General features: G+C 39.7%; 1 protein-coding gene across 1 annotated transcript in view; it reads right to left on the minus strand.

Annotated features, from left to right (window-relative positions):
* Window positions 1-16560, minus strand: part of LOC139698727 (nuclear pore complex protein Nup133-like) — a 54200-nt gene extending 37640 nt beyond the window's left edge. The window contains exons 1-9 of the mRNA XM_071597620.1: window positions 16262-16560; window positions 15996-16120; window positions 15545-15873; window positions 12761-12979; window positions 10469-10657; window positions 9217-9349; window positions 6741-6917; window positions 4363-4525; window positions 2436-2589 (exon numbers count right to left, since the gene is read on the minus strand). Of these exons, the coding sequence (XP_071453721.1) occupies window positions 2436-2589; window positions 4363-4525; window positions 6741-6917; window positions 9217-9349; window positions 10469-10657; window positions 12761-12979; window positions 15545-15873; window positions 15996-16120; window positions 16262-16371 (1599 nt within the window). The 5' untranslated portion in view covers window positions 16372-16560. The remainder of the gene's footprint in view (window positions 1-2435; window positions 2590-4362; window positions 4526-6740; window positions 6918-9216; window positions 9350-10468; window positions 10658-12760; window positions 12980-15544; window positions 15874-15995; window positions 16121-16261) is intronic.
* Between the last annotated feature and the right edge of the window lie 55 nt (window positions 16561-16615).

Genomic DNA, 16615 nt, shown 5'->3' on the forward strand with positions numbered 1-16615 from the left:
AAACATTTTTGTACCATCCATACTTTCCCATTATAGTTTCCCTTGCATTCTTTAGCCATGAGATATTCGTATTCTCCTTAAAACAAGCAAATACATAGTTTTACTATACAACAAATAAGTCATTAACTATCTGCACTGCATTCTTTAAATAGGCATCATACGATGAATATGAATCTGTATCACCAATCCTAAGCCAATATTGTCCTTCACCAGTCATTTGTTTTTTCCTTCCTACGTGATTGCTTTAGCTTTCTGAGGAAAATATATTCTGCTATTCACTTGATAAAGAGTTGTGTTCTCGTGAAACTATAATTCCACCCCTATGAAAATCCCAATGAGTCCCTTTCTGCAACCACTGTGATCTTATCTGCAAACTGGAGTATGTTAATGCCTTCACCATTCACCTCGAATCCATTGATGCCCAATTCTAGCGCTTCCTTTGTTGCCTCTGCAAGATACCCATAGAATTGTACTGGCAAGAGGCTGCATCCTTGTCTAACTCCTTTCTTTATTTCCACTTCTATATTCCATTCGTTTTTCAATTGCATGCCTGTTATCAGATTCTTGAAAAAGTTATGGATTATTCTTCTTTTTGTTTTAGCACATTCCAAGCACTTCTAGTATCTTAAACATCTTGCTCCATTTGGTGTTGTCCAAGGCCTACTTCAAGTACACGAATGCCAAATATGAGGGCGGTCCCATAAGTTAACTCCATTAGACTATAAAAAATACACTTGAATAGATACAAACATTTATAACTTTTCATCTCAAAACTAAATATCTTTACTATTTTTATATATATTCGCCAAACAGACTTGAACATTTGCCGTAACCCTGAGCTAGTTTTCAAATTCCTTCAGCATAAAATTGTGCTGCCTGTAATCGCAGCCAACCCCATTGATTGCATCAAGTTCCTCCTTGAGCACAAAACATGTAGTATCCTAACTTTTCAGTCGTGTTACCGTGCAACAGAGTCGTAGAAATCTGTGGAAAACATTCTCAAGATTTCAGAAATCCTAACACACCTGTTTTCACACTTTTCCATCAATTTTCAGGTGCAGTTCATTCTCCACCACGGATGGGCAGCCACTTCTGTCATCATCATGGACATAAATGTTCATTCTTAAACTAACTACAGCATTGACACACAACTTTTGTCACTCATCAGTATATCCTGTTTTTCCTGAATCTGAATTGGTTTTCTGTAAGGATTTCTATCATATTTTCTTCTATTCTTCAGCTTATTCCGAGAACGGCTCCAGGAAGTACAGGATGAGTCAGAATTGACTCCCTGATTTGATGGGTGCATGGCAAGAAAACCAACCAAGAAAATTAAAAAAGATTTTTATTTCTGAAAACTAGATGCAATATCATTTTCTTCATTAGGTTTTGAAAATTATTTCATCCAGGTGATGACCTTGGTGAGCAATGCACATGTTGAGTTGTTCAAAAAAGTTTTCGTAAACTCTTCTCGGCATATCTTGTAATTCCAGTGATGACATCTGTAATTGCCCCCTTAAAGAGCTTCCAAGGTCCTTGGTCAAACTTTGTAAACCTCGGCTTTGAGATATCCCCAAAGAAAAAAATCAAATGGGCTCAAATCTGGGGAGCGAGGGGGCCATGGAACACCTCCTCTTGAGGAGGGAAATTGTTCTTGCAGGGTTTGGCACGAAAGACTGGCAGGATGAGCCATGGCACCATCCTGTTAAAACAAAAGGCTTCTGTGTAATATTCTTCACCATAGTCTTCTATTTTGGGGAATAAAAAGTCCTCCAGCATCTCACAATAGCCCACAGAGTTCACAGTAACAGTTGAACCCTTAGTTTCAAAATAGTAAGGCCCAATAATGCCTATGGAGGACACAGTGCACCAAACTGTGGCCATGGAGACCACTTTGGGGCTATGAAGAAGTCTTGGGTGAATTTCGTGAGGGTTGTCCGTCGTACAGGAATGAAAATTTTGCTCATTTACTGAGTCTGAGAGGTGAAAACGTGCTTCATCGCCACCACACTATTTTCGTTCTTAAAAAACGTTTCTACGATAAAGCCTCAATGTTGACCAGACCACTGCGTGGTACATACTGAAAATGACATTGTTTCCGCCAGCTAACGCCACTACGACCATTCCGCTAATTCACCAGGGTGATCTTCAGTCATTTTTTTAAACTAGGGAGTCCATTCTGTCCCACCCTATATTTTTGGTGCACGAGACTTCAGGCTCAATGCTCTTGATATTTATCTGTTCTCTGTTTCTTCCCTTAAGACATTACACTGCAATGCTCAAATCTGTGATTACTGAAGCAATAAAGAGTAAACATTTTGGACAATATTATCAAATGTGTTGAGACAAAACCTCAAAAATTTAGGCACAGAATAAATCTCATCCATGCCTTTGTGAACTTAGCAATCCTGAAGTGATCACCAATCATTACTCACCCGATCTTTCCTGATGTAATTCAAGAAGGCTGCTTTTAGTTTTGAAGTGCTATCCTTATTCAGTGACATCTCTTCCAATTCTGCCATTGACACTGTGAGGCCATCTGAAACCAGCTGCGAATGTTCCGAAACATTGCTATCTTCCATGATTGAACTATATACAACGAGAATAGAAAAAAGTTAGAGAACACTCAAGTTATAAAGTAACCATTTTAATTTTAATCAGTGATTTGTGTGCTAACTTTAACATAATCAATAAGGTGATTTACCATCAACACAAATTGAAATGCATACATATATGGTGACCCACAAAAAAATGCACCAATGAACTATCATACAGGAGTCACACAGGCGGGTAAATTTAAGTGGACCAAGGTCTCGAGACTTCCTCCACTCTACTTTCATTACGATTGGTTAGATGGCCCCCAAGTCCGATCTTACTGATGACACACAAAATAAAGGAGGGGCTAAATTCGTCATGCCAGCTAACATCAACTTAGAATATGAACCTAAAACTTCAGATTTCTTTGAACAAGATAAGAGAACTGTACTCAAAAGCCACGGAATAAAATTGTGACAGGATTTTACACCTAATCAGTACAGCATGGGGGGGCGGGGGAGAGCAAGAGGTTTTTTGATGCATTTTAAAATGTCAAAGTAACCAAATTTGGACAGTACAACGACGTACCATTTCATACGCCCATTGCAATACCAAACATATTGACCAGGAAAAATATTAATTCAAGCTCCATATTTAAAAAAAAAGGGCTTTTGTCCACGAGGAGAAATAAAGTGATTGAATGCCCATGGGCCTGAGTGAAATGTTACACCGAAATCAATCACAGACTTGACCCAAAACAAATCAGTGCCCCACTGCAATAATTTGGAAAATATATTCCCACACTTGATTACCACCACGACAGATGGATTTAAAAAATTAAAAATCAAGTAGACTTAAGCAGAGATAGTGAGGAAGTCTTAGAATACTGTATAAGAAACAAATAATTCCATCCAAGAGGGAAATCTAAATAGCTCGTCTCGGCAATATTTCCTGGAATGGGCATGAAGCAATGACTTCCACTCAATGCTTACGCTGTGGTTCTTCTACTGTGATAGCCCATCTTCTGGGTGGCCAGAGAGTTAGGAAGCTTAAGGTGTTTCCTCATGCATTTCTCTCCCTCAGCTCAGATTGGATTGAACCCAAGAAAACTGAAATTTGAGGCAAACAGTTCACTACTGCCGCTTTTGGATTTATTATTATCATCGGAGGTCGTGTATAGACTGTATACAGGGATAGGGATACCAAGGGAAACAAATATGAAGGATACAAACATGATAAAACAAAAGATTAAAACACTATGTAGATAGATATACTTTCTGGTTGACCACCGAGGATTCATCAACTGTGCAATTAAGTCTTGTTGACAAAAAATATTTAGGAATATAATACAGCTGACGATCTATAGTATTGCAAAAAATTTGGTTAAAGGTTGTCTCTTCATTTCCCAGGTCTCCATCTGCGTTGGTCGTCACCCGATGGAGAACCCAGAAATGAAGAGTGAAGCAGTTCAACACTGCGGAAACCTTTGCACAAATTTTGGTAAATGGAACTTGAATTCCATTTGTTTTTACCTGAAAACTATTGAGAACATTTTACATTTAATGTATTCTAATTGTGTATTGGGTCATCCATTTATGCACTATTTTTACTTGTATGTTCTACTTCCACTTTCTATGCTTACTTGAGCTTACGTATACATATTTTTGAATTGTTTCAATGCCAGGTACCAAATGAAACTGATAAATATATTATTATTATAGCCATCTTGCACGAGCCCGCTAGCAAGCAACAACAAACTAACAATGTACAGGATCAGCACTAAATATTACCAGGATTCCTATTTATGCAACCGTTTTTGGAACTTACTTGTTAAATGCATCCATGGAAGAGCCTTCAATTGGTAGGATTGACAGGAGCCCATGATTTTTCAGGAAAAAGAGAGGAACATTTCCACAGAGAGCACCCCCTAACACACGATCATCAGAGGTCATAAATTCTATTTTGTCAGGCTCCTCACTGGGAGAAGATACTGCAAATGTGAATAAAATGATAGTCATTGTTAGTTTGGGAAAAGACTTCTTGAACACGCCATCAATTATGTGTACTAGGATATGATAATAATTAAGAGAGTAGAAAAAAGTAATCACCATGAGAATCTCCTGTTTCAGAAATAAGGTCACAAAAAAATTGCAAAAGGTCTCAAAAAATTATCGATTATTTTCCATAATAAAATGACACAATGTCACCAATTTCTTGATAACTGTTTTATAAATTGTCCTTACACCCTTAAGAATACCCGTTTTCACTTCTATGGAGTGCATAATAAAGACCCTACTTTCAGATCACCCTCGTGCCTTGCTTTCCCAGCACCTTCCCTTCTAATTACGTCACAGCAGCCCATTGCCTCTCACTGTATCTCCTGCATCCCCTTGTCCTGCCTTCTCCCAATTCATCCAAACTGCTATCTCTCTTCCACAACCACGCCCAGAACTTATCACACTTTTTCTACAGGGTGCTAAGTGATGATTGTAGCCCCGTTGCTGACTGACTATCAAACGTTTGATCATCTGCAAATCTGATTTACAGAGTTCCCCACCTATTGCCTTTACTCCAGCTGCTCCCATGCCTCCATCACCATTTCCTCTGCAGATGTCATGAAAAGAACAGACATCCCTGTCTTATCCCCAGCCTGCCAATGACCATCCAGACTAACCATTCACAAACTGGAAGTGTGCAGTCTGATACATGTAAAGGTTCTGCATTAGTTAACCTATCCGGTCTACACCCATCACTTCTTCTGCGAAATGTTCATTAATGGTACTAAGTTTACCCATTTTAATGCCTTCTCCAACTTCAAAAACATACAAATACATCCTAGTCATATTCTTTCTATTCATTTCTACTTATGGCATAATAATTGATCTGGCATCACATGCATGTATACCCCTCCCATTTCTAAACCCCAACTTAGCATTCATTTGCTCTCTTCCCCAACTGTTTGTTTACCAACCTAAATAAAACCATTGCTGAAAGTGAGAGCAAAATCAGTCCCCCAGTCCATCAAATAGTGCTGCTTTTTTTGGGATGGATATCAATATTGAGCTCATGAAGTCTTCCAGCCAAATTCCACCCTCATAAATGCTACTAATGAACCCATAAAAGCTCTTCCTTACTCGTTTTCCTATAGTTATCACTAATTCCACCACAGTATGCTCTATTTTCATGGACCTTTCTTCAATTTCATTTCCTTTCATGTTTTTTCTATCTTGTAGTCACACGTTCCTTGTCACAAGCTCTCCTTATCAACATCCTTTTCCCTTTCTATACTCAAACTACCTGGCCAATCATTTCATCATACATTCCCTCTATATATTCTTTCAATTTGGCCAGAATCTCTTATTTGAATAATACTTAACCAGTTGCGTCCATAATAGTACAAATGTAATTTCCTCTCTCATATCCTGACAGTTCCTCATGCTTTCTGTACGAAAAACCTATTTTGTCTGTTTCTTTAAACTCTCATCTAGGTTTCCTTAGTCAACAATTATTATTCAGCTATTTCTTCTGCAAAAAACTACTTTCTCGCAGTTGTCATTCCTTTCTTCTATGGAGTACTCGTGCCTTCTCTCCTTCCAACTACCACTACATTCCAATCACCCTTCACTCTCGAACAATACGATACGCTGATCACGTACAATATCTTCTTATTTCTCCCTGTGACTACCCATCAGCACGTACATCTGAATTATCACTAGAATTACCAAGTTTGCTCTTAAAACTCCTGATGATATTGCCGCTCACCTGTGACACATTTACTTTCCTTTTCTCCAGGTTACTTACAAACATCCCATGCTGACTCTCCAGCCCTTCGTTACATATATTTCAATCTGTAACTATCGTTCATTCATTTTTCAAACAATGAAATTGGATAATAAAAATAAAAGCACTATCTGGGACTTGTCCATCTGCTCGCCCATTCATGCGGCGAAAAGATACATGGTCTAGGATGGACGCAAGCAGAGAGTAAGATAGCATCCACCCCTCACATTTGGAAATTAAAAGCCACCAATATTAGGGGCACAACACACAAAAAGGGGGGAATCAGTTGGGAGGGAGATTTGTGATTTAACTTCGGAATGTGACACCTGCCGTTTGCAAATGGCATGGAGCAGTCATCAAAGACCATGAATTAAACAGTAAAAACAACATAATTCCTTGAAATGGATTAACATTTATAAAATTACCTGGAACAACAATAATGCTCTTGTAATTAAACATTATGGCACTGTTTCCATGAAGAATGAAATGATAATTCCATGATTTCAGCTCCTCCTCTTCCCGATAGAGTGATGTGTACTTGATGGGACAAAATGATGCAAACTTAATGGGAGACGTGGAGGTCTCCTCGGCAAATATGGTCCCTGGAACAAATGAAAAATCACATCCTCCTCCAATACAATATGTTACCATGTAAGCAAGAGTGAGAAATATCAAGATGAAGCACATTTGAAATTCACCAAACATCATAGGGCTTAATGCAAAATTGAAATCCCTGGTTACAGTCATTTTGCACCACTGTCAAGATGATTAGAATTCCAACCCTGGACAAAAAGCTGAACTGGTGGGAGCATATTCGCGTATTACCGGAGAGGTGTCGCCAAACCCTCAATGCTGTGAAGTTTTTAACTCACTCCACACGGGGAGCAGACTGCACCACCATGCTTTTATTGTACCAAGGCTTGGTTCATTCGAAACTTGACTGCGGTTCCATAATATACTCGTCAGGTCGAGAGTCTTACTTGAGACCACTTACGAGTGTGTAGCCCACAATGCCGGGGTACGGTTGGCCTCTGGGACATTTCGAACCAGCCCAGCCCAGCCAAGCCTACTTGCTGATAAGGGGCGGCCTCCGTTGGCAACCCACAGGACGATTTTGTTGGATATTAATGCCTGCCAAGTTTTATCCGGGACCAACCACCCTTGTTTTAACGTTGTTTTTAACCAACAGTTTTTAGACTTATTTAACATGCGGAGAAGGGCAACCCTTGCCGTTCGTTTTAATGATTTTATTCATGAAGTTAATTTTACCTTTCCTCAAATATGTCCTGTCTCCTATGCTAAATATCTGCCTTGGTTAACAACAAAGCTGGATATAAAATCCATCTCTCATGCGCACTGCAAAGCAAAGACAAACTCTCTTTGACATAGCACTAGAGCATGTCTCCATACTTCCGCTTCTCAAAATGCACTGAATGAATGAAACAACTTCAAACCTAAGCATGCGTGTTTAGGGGGAATGTTACTTCCACATGCCACAATGAGTGCTTCTGAATGTCATTTTGTTTGTGGTCTACAAGCATGTGTACATTATTTTTCAGCCTACCCTCGTAGATTAGAAATATATTTACAGAGGCATACATGAACTTCGATATAGTGCAAATTTGAGGACCAAGGATGGAGTACGGAAGATAATGCTTACTGTGAGGTGTGTGGCAGATGCTTCACTGGTGACAGTTTTTATTTATTTTACAAAAATCCATGGTATATTTAAGAATAACAGTCCAAAAACAGCATTTATAATTTATTACAAACCAAACATACATAAAATAAATGAAACTTACTCGTTAAGGTGAATTTTCAACTAGTCATTGGAACTTTATCTCTTAGTTTTGGCCATCCAGAAAATGAGAAATTTTTGCTCTGCTTGTCATTATCAAAATGAGATGAGTCAATGATATAATTATCACAAGGATGCAGGGGAAGTGACTAAAAAGTATGAGAAGCTTCGTGACTTTAGTCATTGAATAAAAAAAAAATGCTATTTCCCCTGGTTAGCAAAAACAGATCAAAAAATTTAGTTTATTAATTCATGACCCCTCACCACAAAACTCATTGGGTCAGCTGAGATATTGAGAGGCCACGTAAACCCAACCACATCGAAACAGGCACCCGAGGCCCCATTCACCATGCACGTGCTTTGGAGATGTCATTCATACAGAGCTCCAATTACCTACCTCTTACACCATACTCCTCAGGCAACATAACAGTGGCCCTATTATATATGTATGCCTTTTCCAGGTCTACTTTATAACTGTAAAAAGCTACCTCTTTCTCACACCCATATGCCTCTCAGCCAACTGCCACAGGGGCTGAAATCCATTTCTGGGCACCCAAACCCAGCCTCGAACCTTCGCTTCAACTCCTGCCACGCTCCCCCTCTCCCCCTTGTGCCAATCTCCCCTCTGGCATTCTGCTTGGGGCCATAGACATATTCTTATCGCGGAAAATTAACCACCACTTAATACAGGTCATTTAACTTTAAGCAATGCTTAAGAGTGACCGCAAAAAAGCACATAAATAAAGAATCCAGATTTGTGTGTATTTTTATGGGGATGCAACATCATATAATGACAGTAAATGCAAAATTATCCATAATTTCATGTTTACTCACTAAAGGACAGAAATCCTGTCACAAAATGAATTGAATCCTTTTAATTTTACAATTGCACCTATTTAGGTTCATCGCTCAGGGACACTCGCTTTGGCCGCCAATGTCACCAGTTACATCTACGAGCAATAATGCTGTGACGTGTTATTTGGATCAGACATCTAGAATGCCTTTGCTCCAGTGTTCTATAATATTGTAAATGCTATCATACCAACAAGATTAATCAAGTGAAATCTCCACCTAACACGAGGGATACATGTTGCCATGCTTACCAAATGCATAATGCATGAGAGACGAACAACTTGGATTGATGGCAGCAGCCAAGACCATGAAACCTCCATCTATAAGCTGCATATCCATTAGCCACACTTTGCTCTCGCTCCCACCAATACTGGGTTCAACTCTCTGCAAAAAAATGACACATTCATGTTTTTCAGTGCACCAACGACTGTCATATCCCAAGTCCAAAAAATGATAGATTCGACAAAAAGGCGACCCTCATTCATTTTAACCTATGGCATCAGAACACAACATGCGCAAGTGCATCACAGTTCCCCAGGGCCTCAAGTTTTGTCATGCATTGTGCACATAATGATCTGCACGAGTGGATAATCCAGGCAAACCAGCTGCCAGAGGTGAAAGAAGCTTTGAGGGAAGAACATGAACCATGGCGCCAGATTAGGTCAACAGTGCACATTCCAATGCAGTACTGAATAGTTTACAGTCCATAATTCATCAGGTACCAATTTTATACATATTTTTTGTGAATTCTGAGTAATCCTACTCTTAGAACTGCCTTGACTGATTTAAATCCACAACCAACACTTTAGAAGAGCACATCAAACAGAGTGAAATATTCTAACGTTTGGGCAAAGTGTGAAAGCATTGCACCAGCAAAACATTTTCACAATGGATACAGCTGCCAAACGCATTATAATTATGGTCTGAATGAAAATTTCACACGTGCCAAAAAGGGAAAGGAAAAGCCTCATGAGGAAAAATATGACACTCTTAACCCACAAATTATGACCTAACAATCACAAAACATGATGACGGGACCAATTGAATGTCACAGGCAATGGGCAAGGTGATTAATTGGGAAAATGAGGGAGATCTGTTTACATCCTGCCATTTCTAAATCACAATGTGGTGCAAATTTTTTATTTTGTCCCGTTGTTTCTATTTCAAAGTGTCTTAAACAAATAATACAACCAATAAATAAACCCCAGAAATGTCAATTTATTACCCTTCCCGAATATATACTCGAACATCAAATTTACAAAAGCAGATGTGTTCCTTTTCAATGTTGCCATCAGTGTTTTAGATTGCAGACATTATTGCGTGATCAACCTGCAGCACTGAAAACCGGTAAAACTTCATAAAAAAGCTCTCTTTAAAATGATACAGGAGCATGAATAAACTAGTGAGAACTGCATGATCCTCCAGTGTGTGTGTGAAGGAATCCCTCCGATGAAAATAATCCAACCAAGTCTCAATCAATGTTTGGGAAAAGCAGTTCCTTACCCAGACCGTTTGCTGAAAGGAGTCCCGTGTTATGCGATCCAAATCGTACTCTGCAATCAGCTGCTCCGAAGCTCCAATCAGCCAATGCTGCAGGGAGTGCCCCGTGAGGAGGGAAACCCTCCAAGGGTGGTCACTGGCGGTGCCACCATCCAACTCCGAGGGACAGACAGCAATCACACGCGAGATCCTCTGTGGATCAAACCAAGACTCAGAGACCACAAAGGCAAGGTCAAAACACCTTGAGTTGGTTCACTCTCAATGACCCAACACACACCTGAATAAGATACGGTTGGCACTAGCATGATTTGTAAGGCAATTGTAGCAATGGTGATAGTTTTTTATAAAACGACTGAGGTTGTACACAATTGCAAACTAAATTCCAACTAATTAGATTAGCTTGGTAGGATGATTATCATCAAACTTGAAAGCAACCAATATATGAGCTTCATTAGGAATTGATGTTAACTGTAGCATTACATACTTTTTACTCTTTGAGCTGATGTGAAAGCACCCAATTTTGTTCCTGAAAGGCTATCTCTTGCACAGATAGGTTGGGGTACTAGGTTCCTGGGCCCTAGGAGTGAACAGGGATAATATCAGTGAGTATGCTTTACCACTGTTTTGCTCTGCATTTTTGGGCTCCAGTACTTGTAGCTGTCAGGGGAGGCGACCAATGGCTGAGGTCATTTGCACCAGTGGGGATAGGTGCGTCCGTAAGGGTAGGACATCTATGGATTAGGGGTGGAGAGTAGCCTGGCATTGGCATCACCCTGCTCTAAACAATGGGTGCCAAGGGGTTCACAATATAACATCCCGTCCAATGGACAGTGCACCCACTTAAAGTGCTCTTCAAATAGCACCTTCACTTGGAATCGGGGTAGCACTGAAAATTCGTGCCACCTCTGAAATTTAAGCTCTTTTGAGCTTTATAATGTGCCACCTTGAGTAATCAGGAGTGGTCAACAATCAAGGGTGCACAAGAATGGTGAGGGAAAGTACTCCAAGGAACTAGACGTCCCAAATTCAGAGATAAGCATGATGCATGAACTCAATGCCAGAGGTAATCATAAACTTGTTATCCCTCATCACAGAACAACTACTTACAATCAGTTATTTGCAGTTGCATCATGTCGTCAGTGGAACGAGCTATCTTACGTTATAACTAATGCACCTTCTCTCCCATCTTTCAAGTGCGCACTTCATAAATCACTAATTTTCCAGTGAAACAAACAGTAAAAATCCAGCAGTAAACAAAATTTGAGATTCTTCCTCTTTCTTTGGTAGGAACATCATACTTAAAATTGGTGTTTGTAAATATAACCAGAAATATTGTTTTACAAGAATTGTTTGCATGTATTGTCATGTGTATGCATAGTATGAGGTATATATTGTGTTACAGTTAGTAACTGAACTATGCAAGTAATGTATTGTATTGCTGTAAGTTAGTCTACTAGGATATAGATACTACTAAGATATTTTAAGTATTAATTTTATTGCTATTTATGCATAATTTGTGAAATTTATCCATAAGTTTAATCTTATAAACGTGTAACAATGGGTTTACTGGTGGAAGAGACTCTCTCGTCTCAATCTCATTCCAAAATAAAGGCAACTATCTTTTTATTTTCAAGCAAAAATCGATGGATACCACGGAAAATTCACTATCATAGTAGTATGAACAGAGTTTATTGCAATTATCATATTAAGTTTACGCCATGCTTTGTATTCTTCAATGTAGACTCGTACACGCATACATACTGTGTATTTCTGCCCCCAAGTTGCTTTTTGTTGCACTCAGGATGTCAAGGCCCAATAGCATCTTTCTGGGCACGTGGTTGCTTATGTGTATAGTATCGCTTTCTGTAAGTTGGGGGTTGCATGACCCGAGGGCCAAAACTTTTCAAGACATCACTAATTTTCAAGAATATACTAACTTTATAAGAATATTCAAGAATATACTAACTAATTTTAATCTTCTAATACAAGTTGATATGTAATGAAATAATTGACTTTGTAATTCCACACACTTTATTTAAAAACACGACCCAGGTTCTGACGTTGAACGTCATCATTTTTTTTAAATAAAGTGTGTGGAATTACAAAGTCAATTATTTCATTACATTTCAATATGTTATGCAAATTCCACAAAGTTACGCCTGAGACAACAAATTTTCTAATACAAGATTTATTAAATTCTTATAGCCACCTCATCCTCACAACCAGGCACATCAATCTTTAAAAAAGTCCATTTGTGCTGGAAAAATGTTGATAAAAACATAGCCAAGAGCTCACCACTTCCATGACTTGTGCTGCGCTGATGGAACCAAATATGAGTGATGAAAATCTTCGACTGATACCACCAAGCCAACCCTGCGGAGTCTTCAAAGCTCGACAAAACACTGAATGCCTGCCATCAATCACTTGCGGCACAACTAGAACTATGGTCGAGGTGGTGGTGGCCAGGAGACACCCGTGTGGGCCCAAGTACGTGAGGGAATCGCATTCCTGCCCCTAAAAGAGGAGAGAGACCAAACTTCAGTCCAATGCAGCCAACACAGGAACACATTCATATTCACTCAATTCCTTTAATGAAACCTGATGGTGGCAATAAAAATACCACACACGGATCACTAAGTATTCTCAGTCACCTGCCTGCCTTACTCTGGAGCATTTTGTACCACTTTAAGTCATTACCATGTAACTATTTCCATTATCTTTACAAATTTATTTCACATTTATCAAAAAACAGCAATTTGGCCTTTACATAGGACTTCTAAAAATGATATAAAAATAGAAACATTTACTAACACCCAAGCCCTGGATAGAGAAAAATCCACCTATCAAACCCATGACCTATGTTTAATTTCATAGATGTTTTACTGCCATATAGATATACAATTATCCCCTACAGAGCACTTGGAGAACATCAACAGTAAGTAGCAATTAAGTCACAGTTTGACAGGTAAGGGCAGAGCTCGCCAACTACTGAGTTTATGACATGTGACATTCTGACATTCATGCATCAGGACATTAAGGGAAGCCAATTCGTGATGGCCTGTGCCCCCCATGGTTTTCCTGGAATATCTGGTACCCAAAAAATCACAGCTTGGGTAAAGCTGAGGGCACCTGGAGGTAACCCTGGGAATTCAACCTGGGCCCTCTGCTCAGTAGCCCAGTGCTCTATCTGCTGGGCTACCACATACCCCTGAGTAGCGATATTGTCTGAATAAATGAACACAAATTTTGAATGAGCAAAAATACTATCCAAGTATTAATCAGATAGCACCAGTGTAATTACGGGATGGAGAAGTGGGAGGGCGAGGGATACTCAAGAGAGACTAAGATCAGCCTTGGAATCAAAAGGGTTATCTGCTGGCAGGCACCCTCACTGTTTAATCTCCATGCACAAGAAATGGAAATGAAGGCAAGGCAATTGGGGGTTGAAAGTAAGATGTGATTTGAATAAGTGTGTCAGAGTTGGAGATGATCAACCCATGGTTAATCAGACAGCCAAAGGATTGCAGTTATTATCGAGTACTTTACAGCATCAATGTGATAAATATGGTAGAAAGAGTAATCACAATTATACCAATTTAATGAATCCTTGAGAACAATCAATTTAACATTTAATTAGGCAGAAATAAACTAGAACAGATGGAGCAGATCACATATTGGCACAGTACAATTTTTTTCAAAAAAATGAGAATAGCAATTAGGACACTAGGAGAATCACATCGACAAAATAAGCATTTACAAGAGAATAGACAAGTACACCAAGTAGAGAAAAGGTCCAAAGAAGTTCCATATCACCAACCAAGTATATCAAAAATGTTATTTGAGGCAAAAGGATGCAGATAGATTGGGAGGTTTCCGAGATGAGGGTGCAGGGAAGAACAGAGAAGATATGTTAGATAGAGCAGGAACATCAAACCAGTGAGTAGACATTTTAAATATTTCACAGAGTAGGGAGGGGATTAGAGGGGATATATTTGTAGAAGGTGGAAAATGCGGATAGAGGAAATATCGCAAGGTTGAGTGACATGTCAAAGGCCATTACAAAAAGAATAATGATGAGTAGGTGGTAAGCGGGGTATAGGAAGGGAGTAAGTTTTCTGGATATCATGAAGACGTGAAGAAGAACTCGAGGAGATTATGTGGGGCTAACAATAAATAGCACGAGTCTTGCAATACTATATGAAGAAGAGAGTTTTTAGGGTATGTCCTAAACCTCCCTTCAATTGGGGCTTGACCTGAATGAATGAATTGAATGTCTCAAACAATATGCGAATTTTACAGAAGAAAACAATGCTTATCAAGTAGAACTTCCCAAGTGCAGATCACCAATTATTATAATGCCCACAGGCTTAACACCATCTGCTCTCCTGGCAGCTAACAAGATCTAAGATTTAAGCATAGAGGAATCATTGATATCAATCGCAAATGCTGTCTCATTTGCACAAATCATGAGTGTGGAAAGAATCTGAGAAAGATTTTGCAACATCAATCCCTTTTGTGCCAATGTGAATACTGCTGCCCCAAAGTTGCACCAGTAAGTTAATCTTAGAGTTCCTCGATAAGATCCAAGCATGTGCATCCATATATACTGCACTGTAACAGGAACCAGTGAGCTCTTCTAAGTCACAATCACATCCACATGGATAGTGCGATGGACTAGGAAACATTCTGGATGCTTTGGATCAAGTGGCTCTTCAACAAAATCGGAAGTGTCAGCAATATCGATTCTTTTTCCCCCTCATCTCTCCACATGTGTTTGACAAATGTGTAGAGATGGGGAGAGTGTAGGGGGGAAAAGAACACATCTCTACGCATTTGAAAAATCAGAGTAAGATGATGTATTCAATGGGAAGAACAGAGGGCAGCTGATATCGGAGTTTGGGCTTGAAAGACTGCCGATGATTGTTTAACAAATATTTTCCGAGACCAGAAAAAGCATAAAATTTAACATTAATAACAGCAGAGAATGAGGCTAATTCAACACGTTCATGACTAATCCTTATCCCTTATCAGTATTACAGGGCTCACAGACTCAAGCTCGGGAAATTGTGATAATCAAACCTGTAAGTCGGCATTGTCTTCCACGGATGTCCCTTCGTGTGCAATGCTGGGCCAGTAGCGAACGGTGCCCTCGGGGGTCACTGCTACACACGAAGGAAAGTGGTTGCCTTCGTTGGTGATCACACAAACGAGGTCTGCCTTGTGCGAGAGGTCACTCGGCGGGAGGTTCAACTCGCGGCACTGACCGGCAGCGACCGCCACTGTCCACCGTCGCCCCTCGTGGCTGTGGGCCCCTGGGAACCGGCGGAACTGCCACACGAACAAGCGACGACCGATGACTAGCCATGCCCATCCCGTGGTGGAGATGCGCACACTCCCAGAAGCACCCCCTGGACAAAAAGCGAAAAATAAAGCCATTCCACAATAAGCATTGTTTTACAAATATTTCCTGTCACACTTCAGCATGTAAAAATACACGAAAAACCACATTTGTCTGTTGTTACACACTTACGATCAGCAAAGCCTAGGGCTTCGGCTACCAGCACAGGCAATGAAACACCACAGCTTTCAACTACATGACGTGGGGTTACTGCCACTACTTTCCTAGACTGAGATGCACGAGATCCAATAGAACTCCTGCAGTCACGTGAAACATTTGAAAAAGTTAGTATTCCATAGAACAAGAAAGTATACTCTCATAAATTAACCAAATCGTGTGAAATACGAGATAGGATATTTTAACCAAGATGTGGAGAGAAAGGATAAACTCAAAATTACCTATTTGTTTTTCTGGAATAAGATGGAAAATTCCTTTTTGAGTGAATAGGTGACCGAGCGCTAACAGAAGATACGTTTAAGGACTTTTTCGTGCTTTGATTCCACTCCATCCTCAACCGTTGCTTTACTCCCGAGAAGGAAGTAGGAAAATGAACTCCCCCCGCAACTACATTAAAATTAGATACAACAATCAAATCTATGCTTATTCAACGAAGTTGCCAACTGAATGGCTAGATCTCAATAAATAGTTCCCCCATACATATACTGATAAAGTTAATGTTTCTTGCCGCGCTCCTCTACTTTCGATTAGACAGTCGAATATTAAATTTACGAACGGTTCGAGTTGACTATCGA

Source organism: Hetaerina americana, unplaced genomic scaffold (genome assembly GCF_022747635.1).
Source record: "Hetaerina americana unplaced genomic scaffold, ioHetAmer1.1.p SCAF_9, whole genome shotgun sequence".
Lineage (NCBI taxonomy): Eukaryota > Metazoa > Arthropoda > Insecta > Odonata > Calopterygidae > Hetaerina > Hetaerina americana.